Source organism: Eutrigla gurnardus, assembly GCF_963514095.1.
Source record: "Eutrigla gurnardus genome assembly, chromosome: 17".
NCBI classification, from domain to species: Eukaryota; Metazoa; Chordata; class Actinopteri; order Perciformes; family Triglidae; genus Eutrigla; species Eutrigla gurnardus.
In genome coordinates, this window is record NC_139928.1 from 4,068,785 (window position 1) to 4,086,415 (window position 17,631).

Below are 17,631 nucleotides of genomic sequence, written 5' to 3' on the forward strand. Positions count from 1 at the left end.
TGTTTAGTTTTGGCACTCCCATGTGATGGTTAGCGGGTTCGATACTCGACATGTTTTTTCTAGTGTTCCTCCTGGTGTTGGTTTTGTAAACAAAGGCCTACGTGGAGCGCTGATTCTGGAAACAGCCTGTACCTTTGACCTATTTACAGAGCAGATTTTTCCGGAGAAACTGGCGAAGCCGCACATGCATGAGGCCTCGGGCGTCGCGTACAGTATGTGAAGGCTCATGTTTGATTTTAGCAGGTTTACACATGGCGAGATGTCGCTCCCTCAGGGCGATGGCTGGGTATAGCCTTTGTGGCAGATAAGGTGCCACCGCCGAACATTGTAGTTACCGGTATGTATGAAAAGCTGGGATTCAAATAAAACGCACTCTCTCTGAACTGGATCCACTTCCCCAAGCCTCCTCCCTATCGGCTGTCAACCCTAACATGTGTCCACATACTGGCAGGACTAAGAGCAGATAAGGTGAAGGGTTCAGTTCACTTGCAAGAGTTTGTGAATGGCTGCCGGATGATGGATGGGTGAAAGGGGAGGAGGTGTCAAGGATTATCTAACACAGTACAAACAACCTACAGCCCATGACAGAAGTTAAAGTGATGAAATCGGAGTAAAATGCACCCTAGGTCATTTCCACCAAGACATCCAGCCAAATACCCCCTCAGAAGCATTTTTAGCGATGGTCAACATTGGTCAAGATAGGGCTATCAGCCGAATGGCTTAGTACTGGTGGGATGGTACATCTTGTAAATTTCCCCACTAATAATGAATGGAATGTTAACCAAACTTCTGCAGTAGTACACATAGGGTTTGTACTCACAAAACGAGGCATTTGAAAGTTTGTAAGTACATCAGGAGTTTATTTAAAAGAACACTTGCCTGATAGCTTCTATCCTCGGCTGCTAACGCTAGCGCTGCATCGACACCACTTCCATGTTTACCCAGCCAATGCATCACTTGAATTTCACGCGAGAGTATGAAAAAGTTTTGCTGAATTTTTATAAATGCTTGTATTATCAGGTCAACACTTGTCAACAGTGAAACTTTTTCATATTCACATTTCGTGTGAAACTCGCGTCACGATACTAAGTCATCATTATTTATTAACTGTTGGGGCACTAGCAGGAGCATAGTAATATAATCAATAAAATCGGGGCACCATCCTTTAAAAAGGAAAAATATAACCGAACCTTGATATAGTCTCAATATAGATTAATAACTGTTAGCATAATAATACAAAATAATAATAATAATAATAATACAAAAAGTCAAAGGAATTTGGAATTCTTTGCAGAGAAAAGGTTGATAGCATTCATTCTTATACAATATTAATAAACACAGCGTGTGTGTTTGTGTGTGTGTTTGTGTGTGTGTGTGTGTGTGTGTATAATGGAGGCTGTGGGTGTTGACTGTCAGCCATGTGATTGAGATAAATAGAGAGGGTTCTCTGTGGAAGGCTGTGTGGGTCTGATGAGACCAGATCTCTGTATGTGTGTATAATTAGTGAGCATGGAAACTGTATGTTCTAGATCACTAAAAACTGAACTAAGGGTACAAACTTTACTAAACTAACTGTTCCTGTGAAGAAAGGTTGCTGTCCTCAGGTTCTTGTGAAGGAACGTTGCTGTCCTTGAAGACAGCAACGGAAGGTAATCACAGAGCTGAATGGAGCTTGCCGCTTTAAAGACGTGCTACGTAGGCGACGCGCCACCGGAGGATTTTATTAGATCAAATCATTGGTCCCGAAGAAGATAAATAGCCAGTAGTTGCTCGAACAAGGCCGTCATGAAGCAACATGTATCCACAGCAACTTGGCTTGCAGTTGAAGAGTCTTGTAAATATGCAAGAGGAGGGAGGAGGCTCACCTTCAGGTCCAACACTAACTCATTATTTAAAGATACAAAGTAATTATTTAGAGATACTAACGTATAACTTAGAGATTCTCACTCATTACTTAGACATACTAACTCATTGTTTAGAGATATCAACTCATTACTTAGAGATACAATACTAACTCATTTCTTAGAGATACAAACTCAATACTAACGTATTATTAGAGATACTAACTCATCACTTATAGTAACTCATTACTTCGGCTTAGAGATAGGCTACCAAGTCATTATTTAGAGGTAGCCTATTACTCAGTATTTCGAGATACTTTCACATTATTTAGATATACCAACTCATTATTAAGAGATAATAATGCATTTTTTAGAGATGCTAACTCATTATTAAGAGATAATAACTCATTATTAAGAGATAATAACCATTATGTAGAGATGCTAACTCATTATTAAGAGATAATAATGCTTTTTTTTAGAGATGCTAACTCATTATTAAGAGATAATAACTCATTATTTAGAGATACTAACTCAATATTAACAGATCAATTACTGTTAATATTGAGTTAGTATCTCTAAATAATTAGTTATTATCTCTTCATAATGAGGTAGCATCTCTAAATAATGCATTATTTAGAGATGCTACCTCATTATGAAGAGATAAGTCATTAGTTAGACATAGGCTAGGCTATTACGCTAATATTTAGCTACTAACTAATTTGTAGAGATAGGCTACTAAGTCAATTTAAGATGCCAACTGAGAGTTTCAGGATATATTTTTTTCATCAAGGCGGCGGAATTAATTTCGTGAAAAACTATCGGGGATATTTAGATCTTAGTCTCTTGTCAGCAGGAGATTTGTGAATCGACATACAGCTTGTAAAAGCGTGTTATTTTTTGCAGTGTGCTGCTGTGAATAGGGCGAGGCGGGGCGGAGAGAGAGAGAGAGAGAGAGAGAGAGAGAGAGAGAGAGAGAGAGAGAGAGAGAGAGAGAGAGAGAGAGAAAGAGAGAGAGAGAGAGAGAGAGAGAGAGAGAGTGAGAGTGAGAGTCAGCTGGTTGGAAAGTGCAGGTTGAGAACAGTGCACGCGTGTGTGTGAGCGTGCGTGTGTTTGGGCGTGTGCGTTCATGTGTGTGCGTGTACGTGTGCAAGGAAAGCACCTCGGGTTGGATGGGGAGGGGGGGGGAGGGGGAGAACAAGGTGCAGACAACAGAGCAGCGGACGGAGGGTTTTTGCGGGGAAGCAGTTTGCGCGGAGATCCGGACGAGGACAGCCGAAGCGCGCCGAGTGCTGCTCCGCCGCCTCGCGTCCCGGACACGAGAGTTGAGTTGCGTGCTGCCCTTTGATTACCGTAAGCACCGAGCTCATTCGTTGGGGAAGTCGCTGTAGAAGGCGTACGGTATATGAACGGAATGCTCGTGCACGGGGATGCAGAGGAGGGAAGACGCGTTTTCAACTTACTTTAGCAACAACTTTACCGGCGTGTTGAGCTGAGGCGTGAGACACAACGTGACCGTAGAAACCTGAACGAGCGTCAGACCGCCGTAGGTGATCCAGCACCACTAAGCCGGTGACGTTTAAAGCTACTCGGAGCGTGCATCTGTGCAAGAGACGGTGTTGACTTTTATGAAGATCACCAGCTGGAGTTATTTGCTTACGTCACTGCAGTCTTACCGCATTGGTGGTGGAAGAGGGTTTCAGATTGTACAGGACAGAGGTTACCATGCCTGCTCCTCCTCGACACGCCAGTAAGTGTGGATGCACCGTCGGTGTTCACGGAGCCCGCACTGACTGCTTCATCTCTGGAGCTGCACTTTGGGTTTCCTCCACTAATTGCTACTTTGCAAGGGAGTCATCTGCACCCACAGCATACACAGCAAGGAGGATCAACTTGTGTGTGTGTGTGTGCGCGCGCGTGCGCGCGCGTGTGTTGATGGTCTGTCATAAAGCTCCATTAGCTGCGACCTAATGTAGGCTAATCTCTGCATGCTGCTAAACTTCCTGCCTTCTCTGCTTCCTGGTACATAAAGAGGACTTGGGGTCTGTTTAGGATCAGGCAACATTAAGGCCTTTAAGAGGCCCTGAGTGGCACAACTACTGTGTGTAAGGTCCATAGGGACGATTCATGCTTATTAACTTGTATTGACATTATTGTTGTTGTTAAGAATATGCAGTCATAATCAGTAAAAAAGCTGCTATTAAAATGCACTCAATGTCAGCATCGGAGGTAATTTGTACTTGGAAAGATGTGGGTGTGTTATATCTACACACACACACACACACACACACACACCCATTCACACGTGTGGCATTATTAAGTTGCTCCCCGGTCCATTTAATTCCCTAGATCTCCCCGTATGACCAGTAAAGCTGAATGACTCCCTTTCTCTGCAGGAGGAAGCAGAAATGTCAGCAAATGTCAAGCACTTGGAGCTTTGGCTTTGTGTCGGGCTTCTTGGGCACACGTACGATCAGCTTGCCCTTTTGGCCAGCAGTTTGATTGGTGCGAACATGCGTGTAAGCCCACGCAGGAACGTGTGAGATATAAAACAAGTCACAGCTCAACAAAAATAAACAACAGCATCAGGGGGAGACGCTGTGTTTTCAATGTGTGTGTGCAACTGGGCACACACACATTTAGACACAGATTGTCAGTCAGCAGAGCGACCTAAAGATAGCAGCGCCCCAGTGGAAACAGTAATTAGTGGGGTGAAAAGAGAGGGAGGGAGAAGAGAGGAGGAGGAAGACATATTGTTTGAACCATCTGATATCTGTTATATAATAACCTATACAATGAAGACATGCTGGGAGAGGAAGAGAAGAGAAACCAGCAGAGTCAAACTGAGTGGAGCTATTTAGTGAGAGAGATGCAGAGTTCAGTGAGTGTGGATTCAGATTGCCGAAACCTTTTGTTGGAAGCAGTATCGGTCACAGTGCTTCCTTCAAATTTGTATGTGGGCTGCACAAAGATCCAACTCAACAAACCATTGTGTTTTTTTACTTGAATTGCGCGAATCAGCCGGAGTGTTATTGCAGCTCCGCATGAAGTCGGGTGCTGATAGGATTTCTTTGAAGGGAGCAGTAGATTGGATTTGGATGGCGATGTGGGATTTCCAGGACAGGCGTTTCCAACCGAAACAATAAAACAAATGCTGGATAGAAATTGGATTAAAAATTTGCCAAGGAAGGCTCATGTTTAAGTGGTTGAAATGGATTCTGGGGGTGCAGCTGACTCATGAAGGCCACTTGCATTAAAAACGTCCACTTTTCTACACCAGCGCTGCAACATGAATTGATTTGCATCGGCATCCAAGCAACATGAGACTCGATGCTGAGCAGCTTGACATGGAAACTTGTTGCAGGATTCCCCCCCCCCCCGTGCTTGCTCACAGCAGATAATGCTGCACAATGCAGTGGAAATAGCTGACTCCTATTTCAAGTTGTTTCAGAGTTGTTTCCTTCAGTCTGCAGGTGGTGAGTGGTCATGTGTTGCCAGCTCAGAGAGGGTTTCTTATTTAGTCTTAAGCTCTGGGCTTTGTTTGGGTACTGACTTGTGTGTGTGTGTGTGTGGTACACAATGGCTGTGTTTACATTGGATTCGGTGTGCACATGTTCATCCATGCATGCACATTCATTCGCACATGCAGGCTTTGTTTTCACTTCAGCAGAGAGAGAGAGGGGTGTAGGGTTTTCCTCCCTTGGCTTTAAGCGAAACCAAATAGATGGACGTTTTTTTTTTACAAAGCTGCTGCAGGGATCACCTGGGATTGTTTGTTAATGATGTTAAATCACTTTTTTTTCTTGAGTTGCCTCATTACTTGTCTAATTTGCCTTTTCTAATTGTAATGATGGGTGCTTGGTCCCTCTTGGTGATTCGGTCTGTTTCCTGTGTCCTTCCTTGGGGAGCAGTGTGCTGGCGAGACCTGAGGGTGTCATCCCCCACAGAGGGAACACTGGAGGAACACCATGGCCTTAGCGGGATGCCCTGACTACTTCTTACGTCACTCAAACTACCAGGTGAATGCTTTATGTGTTTTCATGTACGTGAGCTCGCCAGCGTAAGAGTTAACGGCGTGTTGCGGTTAAGTAATGTGACACGATAACTCAATAACTCAAATGATGGCTCCATTTCATGGGATCTCATTATTTATATAATGAGTTGCACCTGTGAGTCTGATTTCTTTCCAATTTGTGAAAACGGTGATCGATCAGATTTAAATAGGATTCAGTGATGACATCACTAAGGAAGCGTTCACCTTCGCACTACACAGCACTACATGACAAAGGTTTAGGAAAATGTTTGGGATAAAATAAGTCATCTGATTGGAATCGCATTTCAAACCACCTCCAAAATGCGTGTTCAGGTCCAATTTGCAAAATGAATGTTTGCCGTGAATGATAAACACAGATGGTTGTGTGTTTAAAGTTGATTAAAGCATTCGTCCGAGAGTCACCGTTAAGCCGAAACACCGCATTCTGTTCTGTCACGTAGACTGAATGGTGTTTTCTGGTCATTAGAGAGCAACCAACGCTACCTTTCAGAATAACGCCCCGTCGGTTCAGTTCTTTTACCCTGTGGTACACCCTCAACCTGTACACGTGTGTGTAGCCGTCAGCTAGCCGACCTTTTTAGTTTGACACTGTCGGAGCGTTTGAGAGCCACTCAGGATCTTCCTGAACTCCTGGACGTCAAAAGCAACATTACATAGAGAAGGAAAGGTAAAAGTAAGACAATTGCACACATTGTACAACAGCTTGCATTGAAACACACACACAGAGAAAAACTGGTTGACCACCCGAAACTATTCGCACTAACACTCATCATGTCAGCCTCATCATTGACTCTGGCCTGGATTTCGAGTGTCCCGTTTGAAACATGACTTTCTGTCATTTAAGACATATTAGCAGGGGAGTGTCCTCAAGGCAGACACAGAGGAGCAAATCCATCTTTATCTCCAGCAGGCTGGTCCACTGAAACGCTCTCCTGTCGGTCTGGTAGTCTGGCAGCATGCTTCTGACGAAAACCAGACAGAGATTACTTTAAAGTTCTTTTTATTGGTTTTTAAATCACTGAACGGCTTTGCCCCGTCTTCTCTGTCTGACATGGTTAAGACACATGTGCCTGCTGGGTCCCTTAGATGTTCTAACTCCGACCTATTGATTGTTCCCGAGGTCAGAACTTAAAGGCCCAAAGAGGCGGCCTTTGTTCATTATGCCCCCAAAACCCTTCGAACACTCAGCCTGAAGGTCTTAAGGGCTCTAAATCAAGCTCCCGGGTACAATGCCGGGCTTTGAAGCATTGTGGCCAAAAGTGGAATTACAACAAGTGATGCCATTGAGCCAAAAAAGACGGTATCTCCCATAGAAATTGGGAAATAGACGTCTCAAAATCTGCTCTCTTTTTTTTTAAGTAAATCAGCTTCCCAGTACAAACACGTGAAATGTCCTTATTGAAATCATTGGGCTATTGTAGTTCCTCCGTTCATTGGAATGAGAATGAGGAAGCATGGATTAAAGGAGATGTTAAGGATGCGGGAGATCGCCAGAAGACTGGAGTATTTCATCTTAACTTCATTTGCTTCAAGCGCCAGTGAGCAACTTTCATAGATGAACTGGACACATCCATGCTCTAAATCCGTTGACCTCTTTAAATGAAACATTAAGACTCAACTTTCTATCATTTATTTTTCCTGAAGTCTTGTTCTTGTTCTTGTTCTTGTTCTTGTTCTTGTTCTACTTCTTCTTCTTCTTCGGTGTACTGTGCCTCTATGAGTCTACTTGCTGCACAGTGAATGACTCCCAGCCCAGTTTGGTGAAACTGTGCAGCCCAACGAGCCCACTTCCATTGTGGAACTCCTGCAAAATGAGCCCTTTGTTTCTCAGCTCGCATTTTCTCCTCTCCAACCCTCCGGCAACGTAAATAATTTGGCTTAAGAGCATCGTGGAGCTCTATAAATCGAGCACTAAACAAACGACAGTTACAAGCTGTGGGCTTTGTTGCCTGAGAGCTATGCGATTGATGGTGTGGCGTCTTGCTGAGGGGAGGGGGGGGGCATTGGGTGACGTAGCCTCAGGTGCCTTATTCCTCTCAGTGAAAACTGCTAACCCAAACCAGGAAAAAGGGTTTTGCACCAGTAAGACTGCAGTGAATAGTGAATTGAATCCCCATAGAAAACAACATTCCTCCACCCTGCATCTAGCGGGGGAAAGACAGAGTTTGATAGTTAGAGGGAGAGAAGTGGGTTACAACATAGCCGTGTGTGTGTGTGTGTGTGTGTGCGTGTGTATGTGTGCGTGTGTGTGTGTGTGTGTGTATGTGTGCGTGTGTGCGTGTGTGTGTGTGTTATGTAAAGCTTGCCAGTTGATGTGACACAGCATGGCACACACACACACACATATGGAGTCCCTCTGTAGGCAGCCACTGTAGGTTTAATGTGGATAGATAAGGAGTTAAGGAGCCCCCTTCTCTGGATACTTACATAACCCTATACATAACGCTGGGCATGTTTGGGAATCTGGGCTGCGTTCCAGGCCGTGTTTCCAAAATGTGTGTGTGTGTGTGTGTGTGTGCGCACGCGCGTCTGTCTATCTCGTTGTAAACTTTGAATCTGTGCCAGAGATGTCTCGGAGGAAGCAGCCAGCAACTCTTTCTCTCTGTTCCCTCCCTCCCTCTTTCTATACGAGCGTGTGTTTGTCCACGTGCGCACACATGAACACGAGAGCGCCGAGAAACCAGAGTCCACGGACTCAACGCTCAGCTGAGTTACGACTTTGACCGCTCGCAAGAGCACAAAGACTGAGTCAGTTGAGCAGCTCCTCTCCCCTGAACGTTCAGAGTGCAAACACTGAGCGAGTTTCTTTCTTTCTTTGTGGTTGGGGAGGTCAGAGGTCAGCGGCTGTTGGCCGGACACTCAGTCCCGTGCTCGAGCTTTCGAGGAAGCGTAGCCTTTGATTCTCTGAGAGAAGGTATGTCGAAAGAGCCAGGATGTTAATGCTGTGGGCCGTGGAGCGAAAGGGGAGACGCTCCCTTGCGATCAAAGACATGTCATGACGATTCGGAGCAAACCCAAATGTGTCAGGCAGATTGAAGCTCCGGGCCGGAGATTTTCTCCACGAGTTCTTGCCGACATTGGTCCAAACAGATGTAGCTTTAAGATGAGAAACAGCTTGCTTAAATCCAAGGAGATGACAGGAGATGACTCTTTCAAAGCCACAGTCGATAACTTTTATCCAAAACTATATCCGGACAGTAGTACATGAATCTGTGGAAAACATCTGGTTCCTGGTCTCTCTGCCTCCTTTTAGTGCTCTTAATGGCATTTGTATGATTGCACCACAACCGGAGAAAAACAACTAATACATATAATATATAATAAATAACATATAGGCATTTACACACGGTAATCTTCTTGTGTATGTGTATAAACCATATAGACTGTCTATGCTTAACAATCAGATCGTTGCTGTATTCATGCCTAGATTACCCATTTTGAGCATTGATGGAGCAGCTACAATGTTAGCATAGCATAGCATAGCACTGCTGGATCCAAACTCCCAGTCGTCGTGTGGACAGACCTGACGGCATAAATTCAGACTTTCTACAAATCTGCATCATCATGTAGTCACGTCAGCATCCTCTTTGTCCGTTTGCTGCAATGAAATCACGGCACATCTGTTTATTTTGCGTTCACACAGCTGTGGCAACCAGCCGACGTGTGGCTTGCTTAATAGAGTGAATATAGCTCCGTGAAATTGTTCTCAAAAGCAAGCGAGTACTGCGGAAGAAAGGAAGGAGCAGGAACCTTTAACTCCGCCAACAACATCTTTACTTTACTTTACCTTTCTGGTTTTTAAGAGATGCTATTACGACGGCTCAAAGATGGTTTTCAACACTGACTGCAGTCAATCCAACAGAATAATCCACCCGAGAAGTACGTTAACGTGACGGTTCCTTTGGGACCTAGTTGTCCGTTGAGATCCGGACACCATCTTTTTCAGACTACAGAGTCGGTGCATTAAAGGGAGTTCACACTTACCCCTTTTCCACCAACGCGAACCTAGTTCAAGAACTGGGCCGGTGCCCGTGCTGGTTCGCAGTTGGTTCAACTTGCGAACCTTCTGAGAACCTGTTTGCGTTTCCACCGGCTAGAGAGCCAAGAGAGCCACGTCGTTACGTCACTGTATACGTCTGAGGTTTCCCCGCAGCGCTCATTTCAAGCATAGCAGACATGTCTCTTCAGAAAAAGTGTTTATTTTGGCAAATAATACAACAACAATAAAATACACAAAATACTAAAATCACAACATTTTTTACAGTGTAGAACAGTGTGTGATCAATAGATCGGAGTGTTTGATGTTTAGTCATCTGCAGGTTGGACCTCCGTTCAATATCGCAAACACTACAAACACAAACCAGAGAACAGCGGTTTAATCACAAACGTGTCCATGACGCTGTGAACACAGATGTTAAGTCACGTTGGTAGTTGGTAACGTTTAGTGAGCCAGCGGCAGTCAGAAAGTGGCATGCTAACGTTGTTGTTAGCAATATCACGCTAGCTGGCTAGCTAGCCGGTCAGCTTACATTACCCGAGGAAGCAAAGCCACTAGTTGCTGCTGTTACACACGTAATCACTAGCTTGGTAAACTAAACAGAAATGTGCCGTTGGTTTGCAACGAGGTGAAACAATTTAAAAGTGAAACTTACCGGGAACAGTAACGTTAGTAAAACTCTGCAGCGGCGTATTTTCCCCCGTTGCCTCGAGCGTTAACCCCGCCCCCAGCCCCTAACGTAAGCAAGACCTTCTTCTGGGGCCGGTTCCAGCCCAGCAAGGAGTTGGGGCCGCTCGGGAACCAGTTTTCCTGGCCGAGAGCCGGCTCTTTGTCTGTGGAAACAGGAAGAACTGGTTCGCGATTGGGCACCGGCTCCGAACCGGCCCTCAAAATGCCTCGGTGGAAAAGGGCCAACTGAGGGTTTTATGGTGAATGTAGCTGTTAAAGCTGACTCTTTTACTGCACGAGTGCTGCTGGGGGGGAGGGGATTTGCTGGTAGCTATATATTTCCACTGCTGCTACTGCTATCTGTTACTAGATGTAGGCCACAGTTACACTCTTGTGTCCAGGAGAAGCCCAATCCCAGACCATTGCTGTAGTGCTAAAGAAAGAAAGGCAGACGGGTTGTATGGCTGTGATGTTGAGACTCTGTGTCTCAGGTCTTCTTAGTAGGAATATGCCTCTTGCACCTTCATTTATTTAAGTTCTCAAGCTCTTGATGGCTGCAGCAATGTATTGTAAACATTTCCCCATAGTGCAGACTGACATATCTGAAAGGAATGCTGAGACCAGATCTCTGTCATCTGTGTCAAGTAGTGAGGAAACAGCTAGCCTGGCTAGCTGAACAGTGATTCGAGTTTGTTGCGTTGCTCACCACCAGGAAAGGGATTAAGTGTATTTTCCAAAAGGTTTCTTCTCAGAAAGCGGACCTTTGCTGGTTGGTGGTGGATGTGATCAGGGGGTCAGCGTCAGAGGTTAACGCCAGGTTATCTCTTCTGTGCACTTGGAGTAATGCCCGTCGTTGACCTGTGCATGTCATCATGGCATCTCTTACATGATGAGTAAACTATTAGAGGGAGCAAGTAGCTAATCAGTCTGCAGACTTTTTTTTGGTCAGCACACAAGCCCTGCAGCCAAGTTGCCTTCCTTGGAAAGCTTTTGGCTGCTGCTTCTCAGAGCTGTGAATCTTACTCTGGGCATTTATGGATGTTTTCGAAGCACAGAGCGGAGCTGCGTGTGTGTGTGCATACATGCACAGCATGACCCCAGGCCATGAGCAGTTCCTGGAAGCAATGCTTCCTCGTTCTTCTCTTTCCTGGAAAAGGGAAGATCGAAACTTTGTTTGGCTTTCCTCCCTCCCTTTCTCCGCTGCAGCTTTCTTGCCTCGAGGCTGCTTCAAATTAGACGATGCGTGAGGAACTTGGCAGTGTGTGTGTGTGTGTGTTTGTGCGCATGTGCGTGCATCTTGTGACGTGTGAGATTGTATAAGTGTGCCTGAGCTCTAAAAATGATTGATCTGTTGTTGTTTTTTGAAACAGACAAATCAGTATCTGATGTGAGTTACACGTGTGAGAGTTTGAAATAAATAAGTGTGAAAGTGTGAGAGAGAGACAGAGAGAGCAGGCAGTCATAAATTCACAGTGCCAGAGGGTCAAAGTGACCTCTGACCTTGAGATTTGATGTTCCTGGAGAGCGTGAACCCGCCCTTCGTCTGACCCTGTGAACTGTGAAAATAACACGTTGTCTTACCCTCCGCTGAAACATTTGACACATTGAACCCACTAACCCACTGCAGGAGTTTACATGTCTTTGCCTTCATTTCTCTTCTTTTTTTAAATCTTTCTTTCTTTTGCCTTTTCTGACAGGAAAGCATGGACCGAACTTCCACTCGCAGGCCTGAGGAGCTGATTGTTCCCGGCTTTCAGCGCCCGACCAATCAAAATTTGCCACCTCACCATGGTAACTCTCCTCATTCAACTCGTGTCAGATCTGTTCAGGGCTGAAATTCTGAAAAATCTCTTTATCTGTTCTTAATGTTGTCAAAGTTGGAAGACATTTCTTTCCATAAATCACTTGTTTCCCTTTTTTATACCTTGAGGTCATGAGGTCGCTCCACAGCCAAAACACATTTGTTGGCCCACTGAATGTTCTTACTGTGTCCCCCTCCCCCCATCTCCATCGAGGATATTGTCTCCCTGCATCACTGCAGGCTTTTCTGTCAGATGGAGAGGTGAAAGAAGAGGTTTTTTAGCATGCTCAGCACTTTTCGCACCTCCCCCCAGAATTCCCAGAAATCCCTTCAGCCATCGTGGCTTTTTTTTCTCCTCACTTAGCTGTGGTGGTCATGCTTGTGTGAGAGTACCGAACCTGGTTTCACGTGAGGTGTGGTGTTTATATAGGCCTGTAGGTCACATGGTGCCAAGTGGGGGGGGGGGGGGGGGTCATAGGTCGTAGGCCATATGTCTGTGGGGCAGCGGTGGAGATGGTGGAAGATATACAGGTTCATACTCAAATTCAGGTGGTGACACCTCAAGACGATGCCAGCGTGATTAGAGTGTTTTCCATAATATTACTTGGCTCATAAAGCAGGGATTTCATAACTGCTCCGTGGTAGTCCAACGGTAATCGTGGGAAACGAAGAAGCACCAACTGTGGTAGACGTCGATGAGTCAGATTGAGGGGGAAAAGGAAAAGTAAATTACTATTCTTATCCTAAATAATTGATAGTCGGCGCAGCACAAAACCACAGATTGATGATATTTACAGCAGCATTAACTGAGGGTGTTACCTTAAAGTCACAGACACACAGATTTTACTACGTCCCTTTCTACAACAGTCGGTGCGCTGTAGATTTGTGAACAGTTGTTGGGTAATATTCAGCTCTGTTGATGACACGCATCACTGAATGGCAGCAGGTGGTGCAAGAACGGGTTATCTTCCTATATAGTTAATGTTCAACAAAGAGCACAGGTCATAGAAAATCAGATTATCCTTATAATCGAATGAGATGCCTGATCTGGACTTTCCCTGATAATATGTTTTGGAGACAAAAAAATTGATCGAGTCAAGAAAGAGAAGCGCCGACTACAGCAACCCGACTAATGGCCGTGCTGTATATGTGGCTCATGCCAGGCTCAGGTTACATGCCCTTCTTTATGTTGGTGCCCGTCTTTTTGATGATCTGCTGGCGTGGCTCTTCATACTTGATACCGCATGTAAGCCGGCCAATATACTGATGACCAGATTGAATGTTTTGTGCGCTCTTATTTGGTTTGTGTGCTTTTCTCCAGAGCTGCTCTGCTTCACTTAGAGTTAACCTGTTATGATGCTCAGTATTAACAACAGGCGACAATCTCTGATTCTGAAAAGTGAAGCCAAACCAGAAGTGCATTTTACTTGCATTCTTTCTTATGGCCAGAAGGGGGCAACTCTGGTTGCAAAAAAATCTGATTGTATAGAAGTTTGTGGAAAAAATATTTACTATCTCAGCAAACATTGTAAACATGAGTTTATGGCCTCAATCTCAGGTTTTGAGTCTTCTTCAATCCAGCATGATGTTCATTTAGTACATCATGGTCCATTTAGAGTCAAAGAGAGGATAATACAGGGGATGCTTTAGGGCGGGACTACCTGGTGATTGACAGGTCTCTACCACAGTTTGTTGTGTTTTCGTCTTAAAACTTTTGGTTCATGAAACCTAACATTATTGTTCGTTTATACTTTATATCACTTCTGGTTGACAAAAATCAAGATGGCGATGGACAAAATAAGAACTAGTCCACAAACCATTGGGTGACACTAAAAGGTCAGTTATCTTGTTAAGAGAGAAGAGCATTTCTTGTTCACTTTAACGAACAGCAGTTTCACGTCACGTGTGGTGGCGAACTCACTAGTTTGATTTTTACATTATTGTCCATCAGGAAAACCTGTGAATATACTGATGAACGAAAAATGTAAAAAGAATGATCTCTTAATAGAATAAAGTGATTTGGTACCTACCAGTGCAACATGTACCAGAGGGCATTTTAATGCTTAATATGCTTATACTAAGGTTTTTGAATTCAGATGAAGTAACTGAATTGCACTGTGTCCTTGAAAACTCTGAACGTCGAGATCTCTCCTCTGACCTCTGGACAGCCGTTGAGGTCGTGATTGTAGGGTGCTGGGGCCAAGGACAGAGAGAGCTCGTGTATTCTGGGATATTACAGGAATGAATTGGCCACAGGGTGAATGGTAGGTTTGTTGTCAGTGCTGCAGCAGTTCATCTGCCTAGAGATCTTTCCAGTCGTTGTTTTATTTGAAAAAGTGGGTGGTATATTGTGACTCCTCCATAAATGATTCCACATTCACTTACATGTATGCACATGTGTATGGTCTCTGAATCGTAAATAGTAAATGGCCTCATTTATATAGCGCTTTTATCCAAAGCGCTTTACAGCAATGACTGACATTCACCCATTCATACACACATTCACACACCGACGGCGGAGTCAACCACGCAGGGCGACAGCCAGCTCGTCAGGAGCAATTAGGGTGAGGTGTCTTGCTCAGGGACACCAGGCACTCAGCTAGGAGGAGCCGGGGATCGAGCCGGCAATCTTGCGGTTGCCTATGACAAGGAATTCGAATTAGAACTACTACAATGTTTCTTCAGTACATTTCTTAATTTTGATTCATCAACCACATGATTAGGCACCATGGGCCCTAAAGGTACGTGTCCACAGGCAGCGGTGTTTCCCCGAGTCCCATTCATTGTCTATGTGAAAAGCCGTGCAATGCATTCTGGTAGCGTCGCGGCGAATGTCGAGAGACGGCGCGCGAGTTGGCCGCTCCTCATTTGCATAAAGTTGAAGTCGAATCTACTTTATGGTAATCAGCGGCGCTGGGCTCGACTCGCCGCCTCAGGAACGCTCGCGAAAATACCTTAAGGTACGTGTCCACAGGGGCGATTTTAAACACGAGTGGACGCGCCGCTTCCCAGTATTGCACACTTGGTGGGCTGCCACTAGAGGATGATTGACAGGCGCTCTCCTTCATACAATCACGCGTACACTTCATGGCTGCACCTGATTGGACGATCGCTTTCACAGCTGTCCTGTCTGCTCCGGAGTTCACGCAGACCAACATGGCGGCTCGTTTGGAAACGTTCTCTTATTTTACGAAAATAGTTCACCGAAAGGTGTTTCTGAAAACATTTTAAGCGAGAAATAAGCTATGCAGTTGCTGAATCTGTCTTTATTTTAGATCGACAACATTCAGTTTAGAAGATTTTCGCGAGCGTCCCCGAGGCGGCGAGTCGAGCCCGGCGCCTCTGATTAGCATAAAGTAGATTCGACTTCAACTTTATGCAAATGAGGAGCGGCCAACTCGCGCGCCGTCTCTCGACATTCGCCGCAACGCTACCAGAATGCGTTGCACGGCTTTTCACATAGACAATGAATGGGACGCGGGGAAACACCGCTGCCTGTGGACACGCACCTTAAATGCAAGTTTCGACCCGCGCAGCCTTGCACAAGGTCAGTTTGTCAGTTTGCTGGATCGCCTCCGCTAAGATGGGTGTAGCGGCGCAGCAGGGGGAGGCGTCACAGATTCAGCTTGGCGTAGCGGAAGTTTCGTGGCAAAAAGCCTCGCCGAGACTTCGCCGAAAGCCCGCCAGCTCCAACCTAGTCTACTTTTGGCGTAAGGCGCAAGGCGCAAATAAAGCCCATTCATTCAAGGGGAATCACAGCTGGCGGAGTGGAAGTTTGGCTGACGGCGCGCAGTGCGTACACGTCACCGAGACCTCACAGGCAGGTTTCTACAGTTCCAGGCACATTTAAATGCAATAAATAATCACAACAAACACTATTTAATGCAACTAATTAAATCAACACGTGAATTTATATCTATATAGATTGTCCCGTCACATCTGATGTCAGATCAAAGGCGGATGGCACGCGTAACAGAAACTCAGCCTCTCGGACCAAAACATCTCCCTCTCTCTCTCCTGTTTTTATAATATCGGCATTGTTATTGTTATGATACGCAAGCACAGCGCGTGATGCGGCGGCACTAGTTCTGTCATCAGGTTGTCAAGTAAAGGTACGTGTCCACAGGGGCGATTTTAAACGCGACTGGACGCTTCCCAGTATTGCACGCTTGGCGGGCTGCCACTAGAGGATGATTGACAGGCGCTCTCCTTCATACTGTAACGTCCGACCAGACGTCAGAAGAATGACGAGGAGTTGGTCTCACCTTTCTCATTTATTAGCAACGCAACAGTTACTGTCGGCCGTAACTACGCCAAAATAACAACAGCGCTGAGTTTGTCTTACAGCTCTCCTTCCTCCAGAGCTCCCCCTCTTTTTCATGCAAACACACACTCCTTCCTACACTCACCCCGCCCCCTTGCTTACTCATCCAACCACATACCTGTCTATACCAAACACATTCACTGACAGTCAGAAATCACAGAACTTTAGAACACAGAACACATTATAACAGTAACATTACTGCAGGGTCGCTACACTGCCCCCCCCCTTTACAAAGACCCTCGCCCCGAGGGATCACATAAAAAGTCCCTGAGTTGGCCTGGGGGCCGTCTCTGTCTCTGAGGCCGCTTTGGAGTGAACGAAAGCGGCTGCACCTGCAGTCCTGGAACAACCTGCTGATGAGCAGGGGGTGAGTTTAGGGGCAGGGGGGGATGTGGGGAGTTGCCAGGGGAAACAGTCATTAAACCTGGGGGTGTGGCTGACTTGTTTCTCTGAGAAGGTGTTGAGGGTCCTGGGTGCTGAGGTGGACGTGCATCACCTCTGTATGGGGCCAATCTGTCCCTGTGGAGGACCACTCGTCTCCCCCTAGGGGGCAGCTGCAGCCTGTATACCACCTCACCCAGCTTCTCCAATACCTCACAAGGCCCCACACAAGGTCTCCAGCCTTAAAGTCTCTCCCTTTAGCCCTCATGTCATAGTTTCTTTTCTGTCTTATGCCCGCTTTCTGCAGCTGGTCACGAGCAAAGACATGAGCTGACTCCATTCAGTCCTGGAGCCTTCTGGCGTATTCTGGTCCTGGTGGCCCCGCCGGTGAGTCTGGGGGTCTGCCAAAAGCCATTTCTGCTGGCGTCCGCAGCTCTCATCCCAACATGAGCAGGGCAGGTGTGCATGAGGTGGAATCCTGCACCGCTGACCTGTAGGCCAATAAGACGAGAGGCAGGTGCATGTCCCAATCACGTTGATGTTCTGCAGTTAGAATGGCGAGTTGTT

At 45.8% G+C, this 17,631-nt stretch overlaps 1 protein-coding gene across 3 annotated transcripts in view; it reads left to right on the forward strand.

Moving 5' to 3' along the window:
* The first annotated feature begins 3,048 nt into the window (after positions 1–3,048).
* The window catches only part of LOC311028210 (growth factor receptor-bound protein 10-like), a 54,766-nt gene continuing 40,183 nt past the window's right edge, over positions 3,049–17,631 (forward strand). For 2 of the 3 annotated variants that reach the window (XR_014598701.1, XM_084032584.1), the window contains exons 1-3: positions 3,049–3,191; positions 5,750–5,857; positions 12,256–12,349. Coding sequence is in view for 2 of the 3 variants with exons in the window: in XM_084032584.1 (XP_083888710.1) it covers positions 5,807–5,857; positions 12,256–12,349 (145 nt within the window). In the remaining variant the exon portion in view is untranslated. Of the gene's footprint in view, positions 3,192–3,462; positions 3,589–5,749; positions 5,858–12,255; positions 12,350–17,631 lie in introns of those variants that run through there. The other variant, XM_084032585.1, reaches the window with a different exon arrangement.